Here is a 15,575-nt window from a genome sequence, read left to right on the forward strand (position 1 = left end):
AACAAAATTTTGTATTGCTTAAAAAAATACACTGCTTATAAAATGCTGTACAAATTTCTTTTTGAAAATATATGTAAGCTACTTTTGTCCCATTAAAATTGAATTAGCCTAGTCTGATTCAAGTTGATGTTTGTGAGCAAACAATCAGCTTTTTTGCCCATTTTGAAATAGTACCAATTGTGAGCAAACAATAACCAAGTTCTAACCGAAAAATTTCATTACCGCATATGCCCGATCTTAATTACGTTGCATTACCTCTTTGCACTTGGCCAAACGCCCAAGCGAAACATACTAATAGTAGGCCAATTAAATAAGCCAGATCGCTGCTTTGTTTTCTTAGGCACACAAGGTAGCCTACATGATTTTAAGATATACCAGCCGTTCTTGACGTTTTCCATCCGTTTTCTCATTTACGCCAACTACCAAACCCAAGCTCCCCCTTTTGTTTTTAACAGTTTTTTGGTTAGAGCTTACAAATAAACCTCACTTCTAAACAAAATTGAATGTAACCAACCAAACACTTCAATTTAACTGGTATGTTATAAGCAAATCATTACATTCCTGACACGTACCACAAATGCAAAGTCTGCGCAGCTTATTACTATAATCCTCGAATTTTCTTAACATCAATTGAAATGTACCGTAAGTTGGCAACACCTCTTTGGGTGCCTAAAGGTGTTTGGACGTGGCTACACTGCAAAATGCGTTTTAAACGAAATTAGGGTTAAGAATTTGCTTAAGTTACGTACAAATAGAAAATGTGTCTCCATTTTTTACATACATTTATTTTGTCCAAGAAGCTGCTTTACTTACTTGACGTTCGCAGACGTCTCATCACAACAATCTGCCAGGCTTTTCAAGCAAAAAGTAGGTCTGTTTGTACTAATGTCACTAGAGACGACATACGACAACTCAAAATACCCAGACCATAGATATCTTATATACAACAATTATATTTTGTACATGCAGTATCTTATTTATTATATATAAGATATCTATGACCCAGACGGCTATCTTGGGTAATGCAATATCTATGGAAATAGCCACATCTAGGCGGCTGTATTTAAATGGTGAATGATCATTCAAGTCAATGATACGTCCAGTGGTGACAAAGTTGTTTGTGTTTAAACACAATGAAAGTGGAATTTGCCACCAATTGCAATTACCACATTGCTATCATCTAGGCTAGGTTAAGGTTAGGCTACCTATGCATTTTGTTAGAATTTTTGTCACTGGCCAAAGTGGAAAGTGTGACACCTGCTTGCATGAAATTCAATAGTTAACTTGCACACTGAATTTTTTTATCTTCCCGCAGATTTCTAATAAATAAAGAAAAATTAGTTGTTTGAATGCCAATATATAATAAATAAACAACGAATTTAGGCTTCAGTGCACGTCATCACCCCCAAATTTGCATGCACGACTTCTGGTCGAAAACAGCCTTGATAGAGACTTAGGCGGTTAGGCCTACTTTAATTCTAGTCGGGGTCAGTCACATTAATGGGGCTCGTATTGGACACCCAGTGTCACTACCATTGTAATGTCCTTAACCTTGGGCAAGACATTAACAACACTTGCTCCTGTTCAGTGGACCTGGTAGCCTAAATATGTTCAAATTCGGGCTAGCCTATACAATATAAAAAAATCATAAAAAACAAATAGGCCTATATAACGCGAGACAATCGGGACTTGCACAATGGCTAGCTGATAGCTCAGTAACCGGGGCTCGAGAGTTGAGGAATCATCGCCAGGTTTAAGTCCTGCAAACATTTTCTCAGCCGGATGATAAAGATTTCCATACCAGTGCTGGACTAGGCTAATACCAACAACCCAGCCTTAGATTAGTGAGCAACAGCTCAGTATCCAATGTTGTAATGACTCACTCCACATTTTGCTTTGAATCTACTCTAGTCAGAGTCCAAAATAACTCTGACTCTGAGAGTCAAGTTATGACAGCAAAAGATGAAGCTTTAGGTATTAAAATTGACTATTTTTTAAAAAACTTACACTTTTCTGAAATTTGCTTGAGCATTATTTAAATATTGCCTATATTATTGAAAAAACTGTTGACATTTGGTATACTTAAAATTATTCTTTGATATAAGCTCAATATAACTTGTTCTTAAATTTGTTTCTCACTTTAGCACGTTGTGCTGGATTGCAGAGATAAAAATATCAGCTTTTTTACTTGATTGGGCTAACGATTTTCAATATAGTATAACAATATTTATTTGGTTTATTTGTTGATTCACAAGGCTGTCTTCATAATTAAAATGTGAAAACTTATGTTGCTGTTATATGTTTTTAGGTAGGCATTTTTGCTGTGTTAGAAATATACAGTAACTCATACAATACATATGATGGAAAAGTCCAGAGGTTGTCATGTTGGTAAAGTTAACCAATTGCATTCAAAGCAACTGAAACAAAACAACGTAGACCTGGAATGTAGCAGCTTTGTTGATACACAATCTTTTACTGCCTCTTTGTCTACAAAACAAAAGTCAGTGATTACTTTGAAAGACTGGTACATTCAACCTTGCCATGGAAAACCTTCAATAAAAGTGTGTGGCACATCTATTCTGGATGACCATGTTCGATGTAGTGGTGCAATATCAACCCGGGTAAGTCACATACTAAGGAGAATCCAGGTGGTAGATTTTGAGCTTTTAGACAACTCTCTTTTAAATGTACTTTATGCACAAATACATATATACCAAAATTTCTAATTAATTGAGTTATGTTTATCTTGTAATAGCATATCGTTTGAGAAAATAAGGGCATTGTTCATGGCTAAGCTACACCAATAGCACATGAAAAGAAGAAGTGTTTTCCTTCAGCCCACAAGGTTGTTTTTCAAAAGTAACCTTTTAGTTAATGCCATGCCAACATAAAAATAGAGACAAATTGATGTTTTAATCAGAGTGTTGTCGATTGGTCATAGTCAAAATAGGAATGTCTGTAAAATGTCCTTTGCCGCGTCTCCAACCGTCACAATTTGTCAGCCATTAATTTAACAATTGTGGCATTACAGAAGAACTAGCTTTGTGTTTTTTTTTTAATTTTGTGCACACAGCTGTGTTAAAACATACACAGCTTGTGTGTACAATTTCCTAAGATTTAAATTTCAGTTAAACTAAGTGCAGTTTCACGCAATATGACCATGGCCGTACCTTTTCCCTTTTTTTGCAGACACACCATCAAAAATATAGATTCATTTTACATGCCACTAAGGATTACACAGTTTCATTGATTTATTGGCCACACCTTGTTGGTAGATTTTCCTACTCAAAAAGTAATCTTAAATCAGTAATTCAAATGTGTGGCATCTCGCTTGTTACTACAACTATAAGTGGTACCACAAACAAAAATTTATTGCCAAAGATCACATCATAAACTTGTGGCTGATGACAACCTTTGAGGTGTGAGTCAGCCACATCCCTGGTTGGAACTAGCCAGCATCAGGTAAGGTCCATCCCTACTCCACAGTCATTCAAGGGGTCGCGTATCTTTGTCGGACAGAAAGATGCACGGCTATGTGCCTATGATTTTGTATGTCCAAAGGCATGACCACAACCATGTCTAAAAGGCACCATTGAATGCAATTCAAATGATGTGGGCATATGACAATCATCATATAAAAGTTTGGCCCGTCGGCCGCAAAGTAACCTATCACACAGATGTCGTCCTTCACTCAAAATAGGTTAGATGAACCTGATCCACAGTATATATTTATGTATCTGTATGACTGCAGTCTTATTCTATCAGTCTGTGTGATTCACAAATCGATAAGGTTCTTTAATGGTGGGGTATAGATAAGTCCTTTCAATTGAGTCCCACGAGACTAAATCAGAGGTGAAAACCTAGTTTCAGATCCTTCGTCCCCAACTAGTTTTGCACTAGATGTTCCAGATATGAATGAGACATTATGATGTGCAGCAAGGTCATTATTGTCTTTTAAATAATTGCATAAACACAATAATGATTGCTTTAGAAATTGCGGTACTGTACGTACTATAGCTTGTGTTTGCAATCTGCTTTGTCATACATAATATTCTGCACTGCACTTTTTACAAATGCGCTGTTATGATGATGTGATCAATGTTGAAGTCACAATGTCCTGACTTGGGTTCCAAACCTATTGCCCCTAACAGACTATAAAATTCATTATTTTGTGTCTCGTAGTCGTAGACTATTGTTATTAATGGCTTAACAAGGTAATTTGGTTTAGATATAGAGTATTATACATATATTGTAGTTGCCCAAAAATTGATGTTCTGTCATTAATTGGTGTTAGTCTGAAGATCAGCTGTAATTTAGAAGTTCTTGCTCTTTGAGCAGTTTTTCATTTTTGGATAGTTTTGCTTGATAGTCGTGGTATTAAAACAGTCCAGATGTGCCATTCATGCAATCGCAGGGTTTCTTCAGGAGACGCATTAGAATTGTAGGGCAATTATGTTATGTTGATGCAATACTAAACTAACTGTTTAACAAACTAACCTAGGGAGTTGGGAGTTAACAGCTAACACTAGGAGGTGCTATTACATAATACACCATTTTGAGAATGACGTTATACTTAACACTAAAAATATATATGATTTTATGATTTTTAGGTTAATTCACATTCTGTTATAACAAAAAATGGAACCAAGTACAAGCTTGTTGGGCCAATCCAGTCATCAAAGTATGTTCCTAAATGGTTAAAAAAACAGTTTCAACGTGGTTTTCCAAGCTCTTGGAAAGTGCATGTTGAGAAATATATGGATTGGCTGGAAGAACATGAAAGCGATAACGAAACAGATGTTGATACTTTTCTTGGTGTGTGTTTATGTTGGACTTGGTTAAATGTGACTACAAAAAAAAGTAAATTGTAAAAGTAGGGTTGAGTGTAGTTATCATACATCTTACAGGTATATTAATTTGTCTTTTTAGGGATAACATCTGGTGAACCACAAAATTTGTTTAACTGGGCAATTTGTGTGATCCATAAATGTTTATACATTGAAGGATTTTTAAAGCAAACTGATGGCACATACCAGCTTTACCGAACAAGTCCAGTATCTGAAATAATAAATAGTAATACTGTTAAAACTGCTTCAGGAAAAGAATATTGCTTAATAGGCAGGATAAACCAGGATGCTTCAATCAATTCAAAATTGCCGCTATGGATGGTAAAAAATTTTGAATTTGGATTTTCAAGTAACTGGAAGGAAATACTACATTCATACAACACCCAACGCCATAATCAGCAAGAAAGTTTTGATTGTCTGAACGCAGTGGATAGAATAGTTGGGATTTCTGCGGTTTCTCATGAAACTAAACCAGCAAGCAAGTCTTGCTATAAGATACCATCACTTACATGGCTTGGCTCTGATGCAGAAGATAGTATCAATCTAAACACAAGCCTGTTAAGTACCAATGTGGAAGTACCAGATACAGTGTTACGAAAACCACCTTTGTCAAAATTAGCCCAGATGTGTGTTGAAAATTTAAACAGTATTGATGTTGCCAAAAGTTTTCTTAACAGTGAGTTTGATGTTGTAGAAGAGTGTCTGCAAACTATTAAACCTTCAGAGAAAATCTCTGCTAGAGTGCAAAAACATTCTCATCCTCCTTCACAAGAGTTATCTGCTGCAAAAAGTCAGATTACACCTCAAAATGATAAAACTAAAAATGCCAAAAAAAGGAGATCATCCTCCAAGAAAAAAAAGAAACACGATTCTGTTGTGGCCAATACAAACTTGTTTACACCTTCACCACAAAATGGCTTTTACAGAAGCAAAAGTGGTCGTCATGTTTTTCCACCCTTACAGCATTGGACACGTCAAAGATTGGTAACTGAATGCGATGAAGACGGGACAGAAGTTGTGGTTTTGTATCCCGGACATAGATCAGTCTTGGATGCCAGCAGCTCATCTTATGCTACAGATGTAATAAAGCAGTCAGAATCAATTCAAAAGCAATATTTACAAGATCAATTGGAGCATAGTTTTCATTCAGTTGCTGAAGCCACTCCACCAGGAAAAAATGTACAGCCTAAAGGAACAAAGAAACAAACTCCTGGTACATGTGTAAAGAACATATTGGATGATGATCCACTGAATCTGGATATTCAAAATCTTGAGAAAGAAGGAAAGCTCCCCATTGCAAAAAGTTGCCAAGTGGTTGTCAATCGTTTAAAATTTGACACGAAATCAATCAATTCACTTACACCAAAACCTAAAACCCCTGAAGTTAATGGTGGTAGTGCAGACCTTCATACTACCGAGAAATCTGTACCACAAAATGATATCACAAAACATAAACGCTATAATTTACGGCAAACTGAAAGAAGTCACTCAAGTAAGAAGGAAATGACTTGCTTTTTGCCAAAAGAAATCTCCAATAAAAAGCGCAAAAAAACATCCTCTCCTAGCAAAGAATCTTGTCCACCAAGTTTTAAGAAGAGAAGAAAAAGTAAAAGCGATAAAAATAAGGCCACTTCAAAAACGTCCAAAGCAAAGAGGAATTGTGTCAGAAACAAAACAACAGCACCATTGACCAAGGAAAACAAAGAGAATACGTCATTTGTGTTTAATACCTGTCCACAAAATAAAAATGTTAGAAAGAAACTTACTGAAGTAAATGCCAAACATGGGACAATAAAGCATAGGAAACAAATCAAGGAGGCCCTAAAAGAACTAAACAGTAATGTTAGTCAGGATTTTTTTACTGCCGCATGTGATTCAAAAAGAAAAGAATTATCAGCATTCAGTAATGATTACTTTCAGTCCAACACAGACTGGAACGATCCAGCGCTATTTACTCCTACTGCAAAACTTCCTGTTGGGATGAACCAGTTCGCTGCGACTCCGGCTTGGCTTAAAACACCAACTTGTGCTTTTAATGTAAATTTTGAAGAATCTGTTACACCATACTATCTTCGCACCACCCTTCCAAGTGAAATTGAAATAAAAACATCTAGCAACGATGCTGATAAGGTTGTGTTGCAAATGGTAAGAGATGCCAAACAAAAATCAAAGTTGAAAAAAGGAAAGAAAAAAATTCTTGAAGATAAAACTATTGATAGGTCTTGTAGTAGGCTGCAGTTGCCTACATCTAAAGCCAGTTTATTGAATGCTGTTGTTGAAAATGAAATCTCAGATGAAGACGATTATTTTTCAGAATAATGCTGAATTCAAGCTGTTTTATTTTTATTGTACATGTATCATTACTTATTGCTGTTGAAACCATAACTGCCTGTAAAGTATGCCATAACAAACCACATCATAATGACTAGCAATATGTTTGTTTCCTGGACAATTAATGTACGTTGCCCACTAGGTTTTAAGTAATTCTGACCCCTTGAATAAACATTCAACAATCTACCACTATAGCGAAACTTAAATTCATTTACTATTATTTTAGGATTTAACTTACGTACAAAGTACATGCATGAGTAAATTATTTTACGGGCAGTGAAATTTTTTAGAAAGTTTTAGGAGGCGATCATTTAAATTTTTTATGAGCACTTGTTTGCTTAACAATTTCCTATGTGTTCTTTGTAGTGATTTTTGCGCTTTCTGATGTTTCTTTGGGTCGCTAGAAATAGAAATATCAGCAAACAATGATTGTAAACATTGTTTGCAGTTTAAGATATAGATGCCAATTTACTAAATAAGCAGTTACCTTTGCGGAAAAGCTGACAACATTGGCGTTTGATCACACACTGATAGCAATTTTCAGCGCTTTATTTTAATCGTAAAGTTTCCCAGAATTTAACAGGTGTATTTGATTTGGCAGTTGTTTTTGAATAAAAAAATTGACAAGAAAATTTCAACCGACGATTGTTGCTTGTGTTGTGTTGCTTATTTGGGATTATTCGATTGAACTAATGCATATCAACATACCTTACATACTTGATGAAACTCTTTGATCTAGGATTCTAGGTGAACTGAAATCAATTTGAATACGAGTGGGTATAAACAATAACACGTCCGGCGGGTTCGCACGATTATGGAGATGGAACTTGCCTATAACCATGAGTTATTCTCTCTCACCGACGATATATCGTTGCTCTCACCATCGGTAATGAACAGCAAAGCAGGCTGCGACGCCGTAAGAACGTCATACTTGACGACGTTGGAGAGGTGGGCAGTCGGTACCGGTTCTTGGCAAAAAAATGTACCGACGGTTCCGGTATTCGGTAATGATTTAAAAACGTAGTTTGGTACCGGTACTTTTTGTGTAAAAGATGCTGCTGCAAATGCAATTTTTCCCGCTGCTATTGCCCCGGTAAAGGTTACTCCAGGTCAAAACATATATGACTTTCTTTGCTTACAATTTTACTTTACATTTTAACATTAAAAAAGATCAACAGATGCTAAAATTGGCATTAAGCGTTAATTAACATGTATTTTGAAAACATAGTTGTTAAAATTATCAACTGAAAAGTACTGACTGAAATTTCTTGAAAAACTAATTCGGCACAGAGAATCGCTACTTTTTTCAAATGTACCGACAGTATCGGTACAGTCGGACTCGGTACTGCCCACCTATATTGGTACCTTGTTGGGTCATCGGTGTTGTAGACTGTAGGAATTAAAGTGGAAGCAGCCAGGATCGATCCTTGTGGGATACCATTTGGTTTTCCCGTTCAACTGTGTGCAATTTTGGCTTGTGAGTGACATGAAATTGAAGGAGCAATCCGAGCTATGCTTCCCACGGAATACGTGGTCAGCCAGCTTTGGGGGAGTGCTCAGTCCAGAGGCTGTGCGCGACTTATCCGACACCCAGTCCTGGTGGCCATATAACATCAGCTTCATACGAAGATTAACAATTGCAGTTTCATTGTAAACAGAGATAGATATTGGTAAAGGGAAAATTTAAGGTCTCTTCTGGCAGTGGCATCATGTACCAAACTACCAATTGATGATAACGGCCAGATCAAGATTCTGGCGCATCAAACCCATAGACAATCGAAATATATGGTGTCTATGATCACGCCACGTTTGATGGCGCAAAGACTCAAAACTGCCGCATTCATATCACCGTTATTCTGGCAGAATCATAGTATGTAAAAGCAAAGATAGACTAGGCCTAGGCCTAGTATCTCACGAAAGAAACAAGCTTGAAAGCCCTTTTATCGCACACGTTCGCATAAACAAAGGCATACCGCTTGCTTTGACATATGTTTTCACGCATTGGAGACCGAGTCTTCAACCACTGCGTGAGTCTATAACAATTTATTTAGCTATACCTGACATTTTGTGGTAGTGTTTGAAAAAAAATTGCAGACTAGGCTAAAGCTGAATTTACTAAAAAAAATTGTCCAAAAATTAAACGCTAAAAACATTTAATGTCTTTGTTTTCAAAACCTACCAATCAAAAAACAGTCAATTAACATCAATGCAAGTGCAAATGAAACTGAGATATTTTGTTTTCTTAACACTGTCGAAAATTACATAGATATAGCCTACATAGCTCATTTTGAAAAAAATGAGTCCACTGCAAAAAAGTTACAATTATTTGTGATATTTGCTAAACGACGCAGTGTACAATTAACAACAACACAAAACACCAGTGTACAACTAACTTTTACCTATCAACCACTGGAATTAGTCAAGAACTTCCATTTTGCCCTTGCAATGTGCATCCTATAGGGTTCTACGTGTACATGCCACACTGGTCATTGTTAGAATTTTGTAGGGATAAGCTTGGTGCACATTAATATATTTTAAATGGGAAAAGCTAGTTAGTGTCACAAAAGCCATTTTAAAAGACAAAAAATAGTTTTAACAATGCCTAGCCAGAAACAAATAGTTTTACGTGCACATTTCAAGTAAACTAGCTCGTCAGCGCTGACTCAGCATTTTGTATAAAAACCTCAGCGCATCAGGTTGAAGTTTTGTCCATAATTGTGAAAAAGGACACTATACTCAACTTCAGCTCAGCAATCATCATTTCCCATTTAAGTGGTTATTGGGATTTACAAACAATCTGAATAGTCTGTCTTTTCCTAAGACTGTAAGCTAATGCGGAGTTTTGGCCTTGCGTAACAAATTACTTTACTAGTGTTCCAATGAAAATAGCCTTGGCCTTGTAATGTTCATCATTCACTTTATTGCACAAAATCACAATACCATGACTGGTGGGTTTTTGCTGATAAGTTTATTATACTCGTTTTGGACGATTTGGAAAATTAATCTGGTGGGTTTGATTAGGCTCGTTTGCTGGAAGTTTTGAGTTCAAATTTGGCTATTGTTTTGGTTTGAATTTATTTTTCGATTAACTTGAGGTGTGAGTTTTCGTTGAAGAAGAATAGCATTAAATTTAAGAGTTCGGAAAATAAACTAAGGCATTTTAAGTTCAAATTTAGTGTTTCTTTTAATTCGCACCCAAGCTTAGTAGTTTGATCATGAAAAGATCACAAGTAAATTTCATAATTTTTAGTAAAAAACTTATATACACCACAATTGTTGTGGTTTCTGTTGGTCTATGGATTTTCCTTTTGTGCACAAAGCATCTTTGGTACCATACACAGTTGAAACGCTTTGATGCAGATTAATTAGATTAAACAATTGTTGCAAGGAAGTAAATTGAAAGTGTTTTTTTTTGTTTTTAGAAGTATAATGCTTTTAACATGCTGCTCATTCAAAATAATTACAGTAGTTTGGATAATATTGTCTAAATAGTAATTGTTAATTGCTAATTATTACTGGCAATTTTGTGATAATTCTTTTTGGCTCACAATGTGGATTTTCTCCAGATATCTTGTAGAAAAGTTGTTGCTCTTGTATTGTATAAATATCGTTTATACTTATACAGTATACTTTACAACATCATAGTTATATATCTTTTTCTGGGTTTTAGCAATTTTGTCAGCTTACATTGCATCACTAACGAAAAAATGTCTGGGAGACAAGGTATGATAAGATTCCTACTCTTGCTGCATTTAGATATTAATGTTTTGTTGTGCTGGAGGTTGATAATATAATATTTAATCTAACTGTTTACTAGGGATGGGCCGATACGAACCCAAACCCGAATAGATTCGCCGAATATCGCCTTTATGGAAGATTCGGGCGAACACGAATACCAACAATGGCGAACCCGAATACAATATTACTTATAAATTTACTGACTTTTGTTAAAAATGATGATCTAGTTTCCCGACAAAGCTAAACTAGAGTCAGCAGTACTTATAATGAAGGTCGTTTGCCTAACGATTTTGCGTTTTCAATTGTTTTTTTAAACACTATTTTTCGAAAGAAAGCGATTTGTTTATCGATTACATCATGTTACAAGCAAGACTTGACACATTTTGGATGGAATTTTATTGTTTGGTTCTAATACGAATAGATTCGGGATTTTTTCGTGTCGACCTTCATGATATTCGGGTTCGTACGAACCCGAATAATGCTCTTCACGACACATCCCTACTGTTTACAGTACTCTAAACTAAAACATTTAAAGGTGGTAAAAAGAAACCCTTGAAACAGCCAAAGAAAGCCCAGGGAGAAATGGATGACGACGAAAAGGCATTCAAACAAAAACAGAAGGAAGAAGCAAAAAAGTTGGCAGAAATGAAGGCTAAAGCAGGAAAGAAGGGCCCACTGGGTTAGTATTTTAAAGACTAAGCTTGTTAGAAAATCATGTCATGTTTTTTATGATGCAGAGTTCCTGTCACTTTATAGAAATATGGTGTATCTTTATTTATGTATTACAGCACAAGGTGGAATTAAGAAATCTGGAAAGAAGTGATGCTGTGGCCTCCACAATATTTTTTATGTATTTTTTTAAAACTCAATTGGCTGTTTTTCATTTAAGTTGCTTTCAGCTGTACATCCACAATTAACTAATTACAGAATATTCAGAAATGGATTCCAAAGTATTTTGCTTGTTATGGAAAGCACGTCACTATGCTGTTTCACCAGAGAGCATTGGTAGATATGACAGATTAATGAGCTTGTGTTATTTAAAGGAATGTTTTTAATATTGCCTTTACTTGCATGTTTCATTCGACTACAGGTGTTTTTCTTTTCGAAAATTTACTAAACATGCTTATCATTGACAATAACGAAATCTTTAACAGATGCCAGTGCTAGACAAGTTTAGTTTAAGATTTTTGTTCAAGTTGCAATAAAATTACAATCATACCCAATAACGCCTTTCCAGGATATGATATTACCATGATGATAATTGCAGTCTTTTAGAAAACCTTTTTAGTTTTTGGGCAAGCTAGCATTATCGTCTTCTCTTGTGGTTGTAGCGTACGTTTATCAACTCAGCAAGGGTTTGTTTTAACTATTTTGTTCTATGTAGAGTTGGAAACACATAAAAGCATTAATTATTTTTATGTTGGTGTCAGTTATTGTATGATGTTAAATAAACAAATATTGTCACTACAACGCCTGGATTTGTTACCCTCCAAGGCTTTGGTAGAAGGCGCCATTCAAGAAATGGTAATTTTGGATCTAAGGATCTTAAAACTCGTGCAAGGGAAATTAGTAGTTCAATTTTTTTCTTGTTTGTAAATTGTTTGTTAACGTATTTCTTGTTTCGCCAGTCTACAACGAGGTTAGTGTGATAATGTTTGAATCAAATTGTTATTATATTCTTGAAACTGTTAGTTCATTCTTGTTGTTTTATGTGATTTCCTTCTTTTCTAACTGGCACACCACCTGGTGGGGAAACAGCATGCTTAACTGTAATTTCCATTAATTACTATCATTTAATTACTATTCCCTTTAAGTTTGTGTCGTACCGGTGTCATTCGGATTACCCTACGAGGTCATTCGATTGTGCTAGCCGTCGTGTGTGTACGCTCTGTGTGAGCCGTTATTGAATCGCATCAACTTATTACAGTTAGTACCATACTTTTGCTACCAATAGTCAATAGCGGAAAATAAACGATATAATAGTTACTCAAAGTGAGAAGAAACCTTTTCCCTCGATTAACTTCAAATTTTAAAAATGTATATTCAATATAGATAATAATTTAACACACAAACAAACATAAGGATCATTATCAAAATATGTACACGGATAAAATCATCAAAATGCATAATGGCATCGACATAAAATTCACATGAATGTGCAGTAATGTCAATTTAAGCTTATCAAATAATGACACTCTCTATAAAATAAAGTGTACGTAAGTCAGAATACTTTTTAATTGCCAAATCCTGAACTGATAATAAACTTTACACAAGTCAACAAACTTACGCTTGCTAAAACCTTCTGGACTAAATGACGAAAAAATAACCACTGTTGACAAAACAAGAGCCCGATTGACAGCAGAACATTAGCCACGAGAACAGCCATGCGATGAAACACATGATGAGGCGATTGTTGATTCGAATAACGATTTACTAGATGTAAGCTAACAGCAACATTAAAATATTTGGCATTAAACTATTATAGTCTGTACAAATATTTGGCTAATTATACTACGTCAAGTATATAGGCAATTTCATAGTATGATATATTTATCCAGCTAAATGCGTATCACAGCGTTGTTAGCAAGCAACCTTATTCTAAACATTGGCTGCGAAAAGTAGCTCAAACCAATGTTTTATACAAACAAAATTACTACAGCACAATTAAATAATGTTAATACTAACATAAAGTAAATTTACAAAATTGATTCTTCCTTGAAAAGTTTTTGTTTCCATTCTTCCGGGTCCAGGGGCGGCCCTGATCCAGCAAACATCGGTGGAAGCACTGATTTATCAATGATTTCGTATAACATGGTGAAGTCCTGACCGAGAAGCCGGTAACGCTTTTTTATTTTTTCTTTCATGAAGGGTTGAGCCATTGCAAACACAATATCGAATATTTTGGGCTCGTTGGTTGCGTTCAAGCTTTTCACTCGTAATGGCAATGAATCCTGAACTATTCCTACGAATCTTCGCGAAATGGATGGATTTATTTGCTTTACGTAATCCATGCCAAGGTAGGCCAGATCTTGTATAACGGTAACTCCGTATACTTGAGTTTCTTCGTCCTCGACCATCTTTTCCATGGTTAGAAAAATAGATGCGTATAAATCAGTTAGATTATACGTACCTCCTATCCCTGGCCGACCAACTACTATCGTAGATCCATCCTTTGCTTTTCCTTTCAAGGGTAATACTACACCTAAATCCAAGGTATCACTAATAAGTGCAGGATTTTTCACTTTGTCGAACACCTCAGGCCAGTCTGCGGTCTTTTTGTGGTAATTGGAAATCATAGCTAATGCTCTTTCTTGATTAAATTTGCGAGCCCGTAAAAATCTCAGCAAAAACTCATCATCATCTCGTGCCAATTTCATGTCAGGATTTTGTTCTTCGAATGCTTTTTTCAGATCGTCAATTGCTTTTAATCTATCATCGTTGTCTTCAGGTTCGTTTAGTTCTTTAATAGCTTTCTCCAAAGTTTTTGGCGATAGCTTGCATTGGTACCTTTGAGCCATAAGTACAGCAGCTGGGCGACTTAAATAACACGAAAGTAGCCGACTTTTCTAAAAACGTTAAACTGCTTCTTCTAGAAATATCAATTGAAACTTGGCTACGGTTGTCCATGTGTCTAGGAGGATCTCTGCCAAGCAATTGTGACGATTAACCATTAACCGCGCCTGTGGAAAGCATCGCAAATTATGTAACATACCAAAGTTAATTAGTTACAGGACCAACAGTCCCACCGAATATTAATGCTTGCTCAATAAATTGATAAGTAAGCTGCATTTCCCATTACTTATAACCTTGTCTAACCAATTATAGCCTATGTCAATCACTTCATTAATTCCAACTTTATGCATCAGGTTGTACAAATCATGAGATCACCAAGCCACATTTGTTGGTGACATATCTGTGCTACCATACGTTCGCAGCAAAAAGTAATGTTCTAGTACCGGAGTACCCTTCATTTAAAAGATGTTTATAGAAGCTTCTGATTTATTGGATTTTCTAGCCACAAAACTAATGTAAGTGCTTAAAAATTGTAAAGATAAGTTACGAAAGGGGGGAGGAAAGGCCATTTAACCCTATTTATGCTTGATGTGGCTTCTCCTGCACACAGTCACAGCAAAACGTGGCGTACAGTTGCATTGTTTGCTGTAGATTTGTAGAAGCTTGAAATTTGGTGACTTTTCCTAAAAAATGTTCAGCTATCTGTCCATGTTTTTTTTATAAAGTTGGATTTTGTACTTTTTGAGATGTTCTCATATTTTCATAATTTTGCTCTCTCTCCACATTGAAGCGTATCGTTTTCGTTTACTCATGTACTAACCACTAACTCGACTAACTATTCTCTTCTGTTCTCTTCTCCCGGTCAGCTGGTTTTGCTGATGCTGGTGAAAAATTATAGATAAAAGCCTTAGGCTATACGTAAATACCTAACGTTCGAAAAGCTAAAGGTAAAACTTAATCAGTTTGTATAGGCTATGTAAAGTTGCATCAATAAATAATAAAATAGCTAACATTGATTTTCATATAAACCAGCACATACATAAAATTGTTCCATTTTGTTGCTGAAAACTATAGATTTTGCATGCCTATCTTTTTCTATGTAGTAGGCTACATTTCTGTAACAGAATTTACTCAACCAGAAAACAG

General features: G+C 35.6%; 2 protein-coding genes and 1 pseudogene across 2 annotated transcripts; 2 read left to right on the forward strand and 1 right to left on the reverse strand.

Annotated features, from left to right (window-relative positions):
* The first annotated feature begins 1,194 nt into the window (after nucleotides 1-1,194).
* Nucleotides 1,195-7,834, forward strand: LOC143450299 (uncharacterized). The gene is made up of 4 exons (XM_076950777.1): nucleotides 1,195-1,974; nucleotides 2,309-2,621; nucleotides 4,611-4,815; nucleotides 4,930-7,834. The coding sequence occupies exons 2-4, from the start codon at nucleotides 2,358-2,360 to the stop codon at nucleotides 7,164-7,166; spliced, it is 2,706 nt and encodes a 901-aa protein (XP_076806892.1). The 5' UTR covers nucleotides 1,195-1,974; nucleotides 2,309-2,357; the 3' UTR covers nucleotides 7,167-7,834.
* Nucleotides 7,835-10,729: 2,895 nt separating this feature from the next.
* LOC143450241 (translation machinery-associated protein 7-like) lies at nucleotides 10,730-12,386 on the forward strand. Its single transcript, XM_076950701.1, has 3 exons — nucleotides 10,730-10,901; nucleotides 11,452-11,595; nucleotides 11,705-12,386. Exons 1-3 carry the CDS (start codon nucleotides 10,886-10,888, stop codon nucleotides 11,737-11,739), a joined length of 195 nt encoding a protein of 64 aa, XP_076806816.1. The 5' UTR covers nucleotides 10,730-10,885; the 3' UTR covers nucleotides 11,740-12,386.
* A 546-nt stretch (nucleotides 12,387-12,932) lies between these two features.
* Nucleotides 12,933-14,569, reverse strand: LOC143450239 (alpha-tocopherol transfer protein-like pseudogene; annotated as a pseudogene).
* Nucleotides 14,570-15,575: the final 1,006 nt, after the last annotated feature.

The sequence above is a fragment of the Clavelina lepadiformis genome, chromosome 3 (assembly GCF_947623445.1).
Source record: "Clavelina lepadiformis chromosome 3, kaClaLepa1.1, whole genome shotgun sequence".
NCBI lineage: Eukaryota > Metazoa > Chordata > Ascidiacea > Aplousobranchia > Clavelinidae > Clavelina > Clavelina lepadiformis.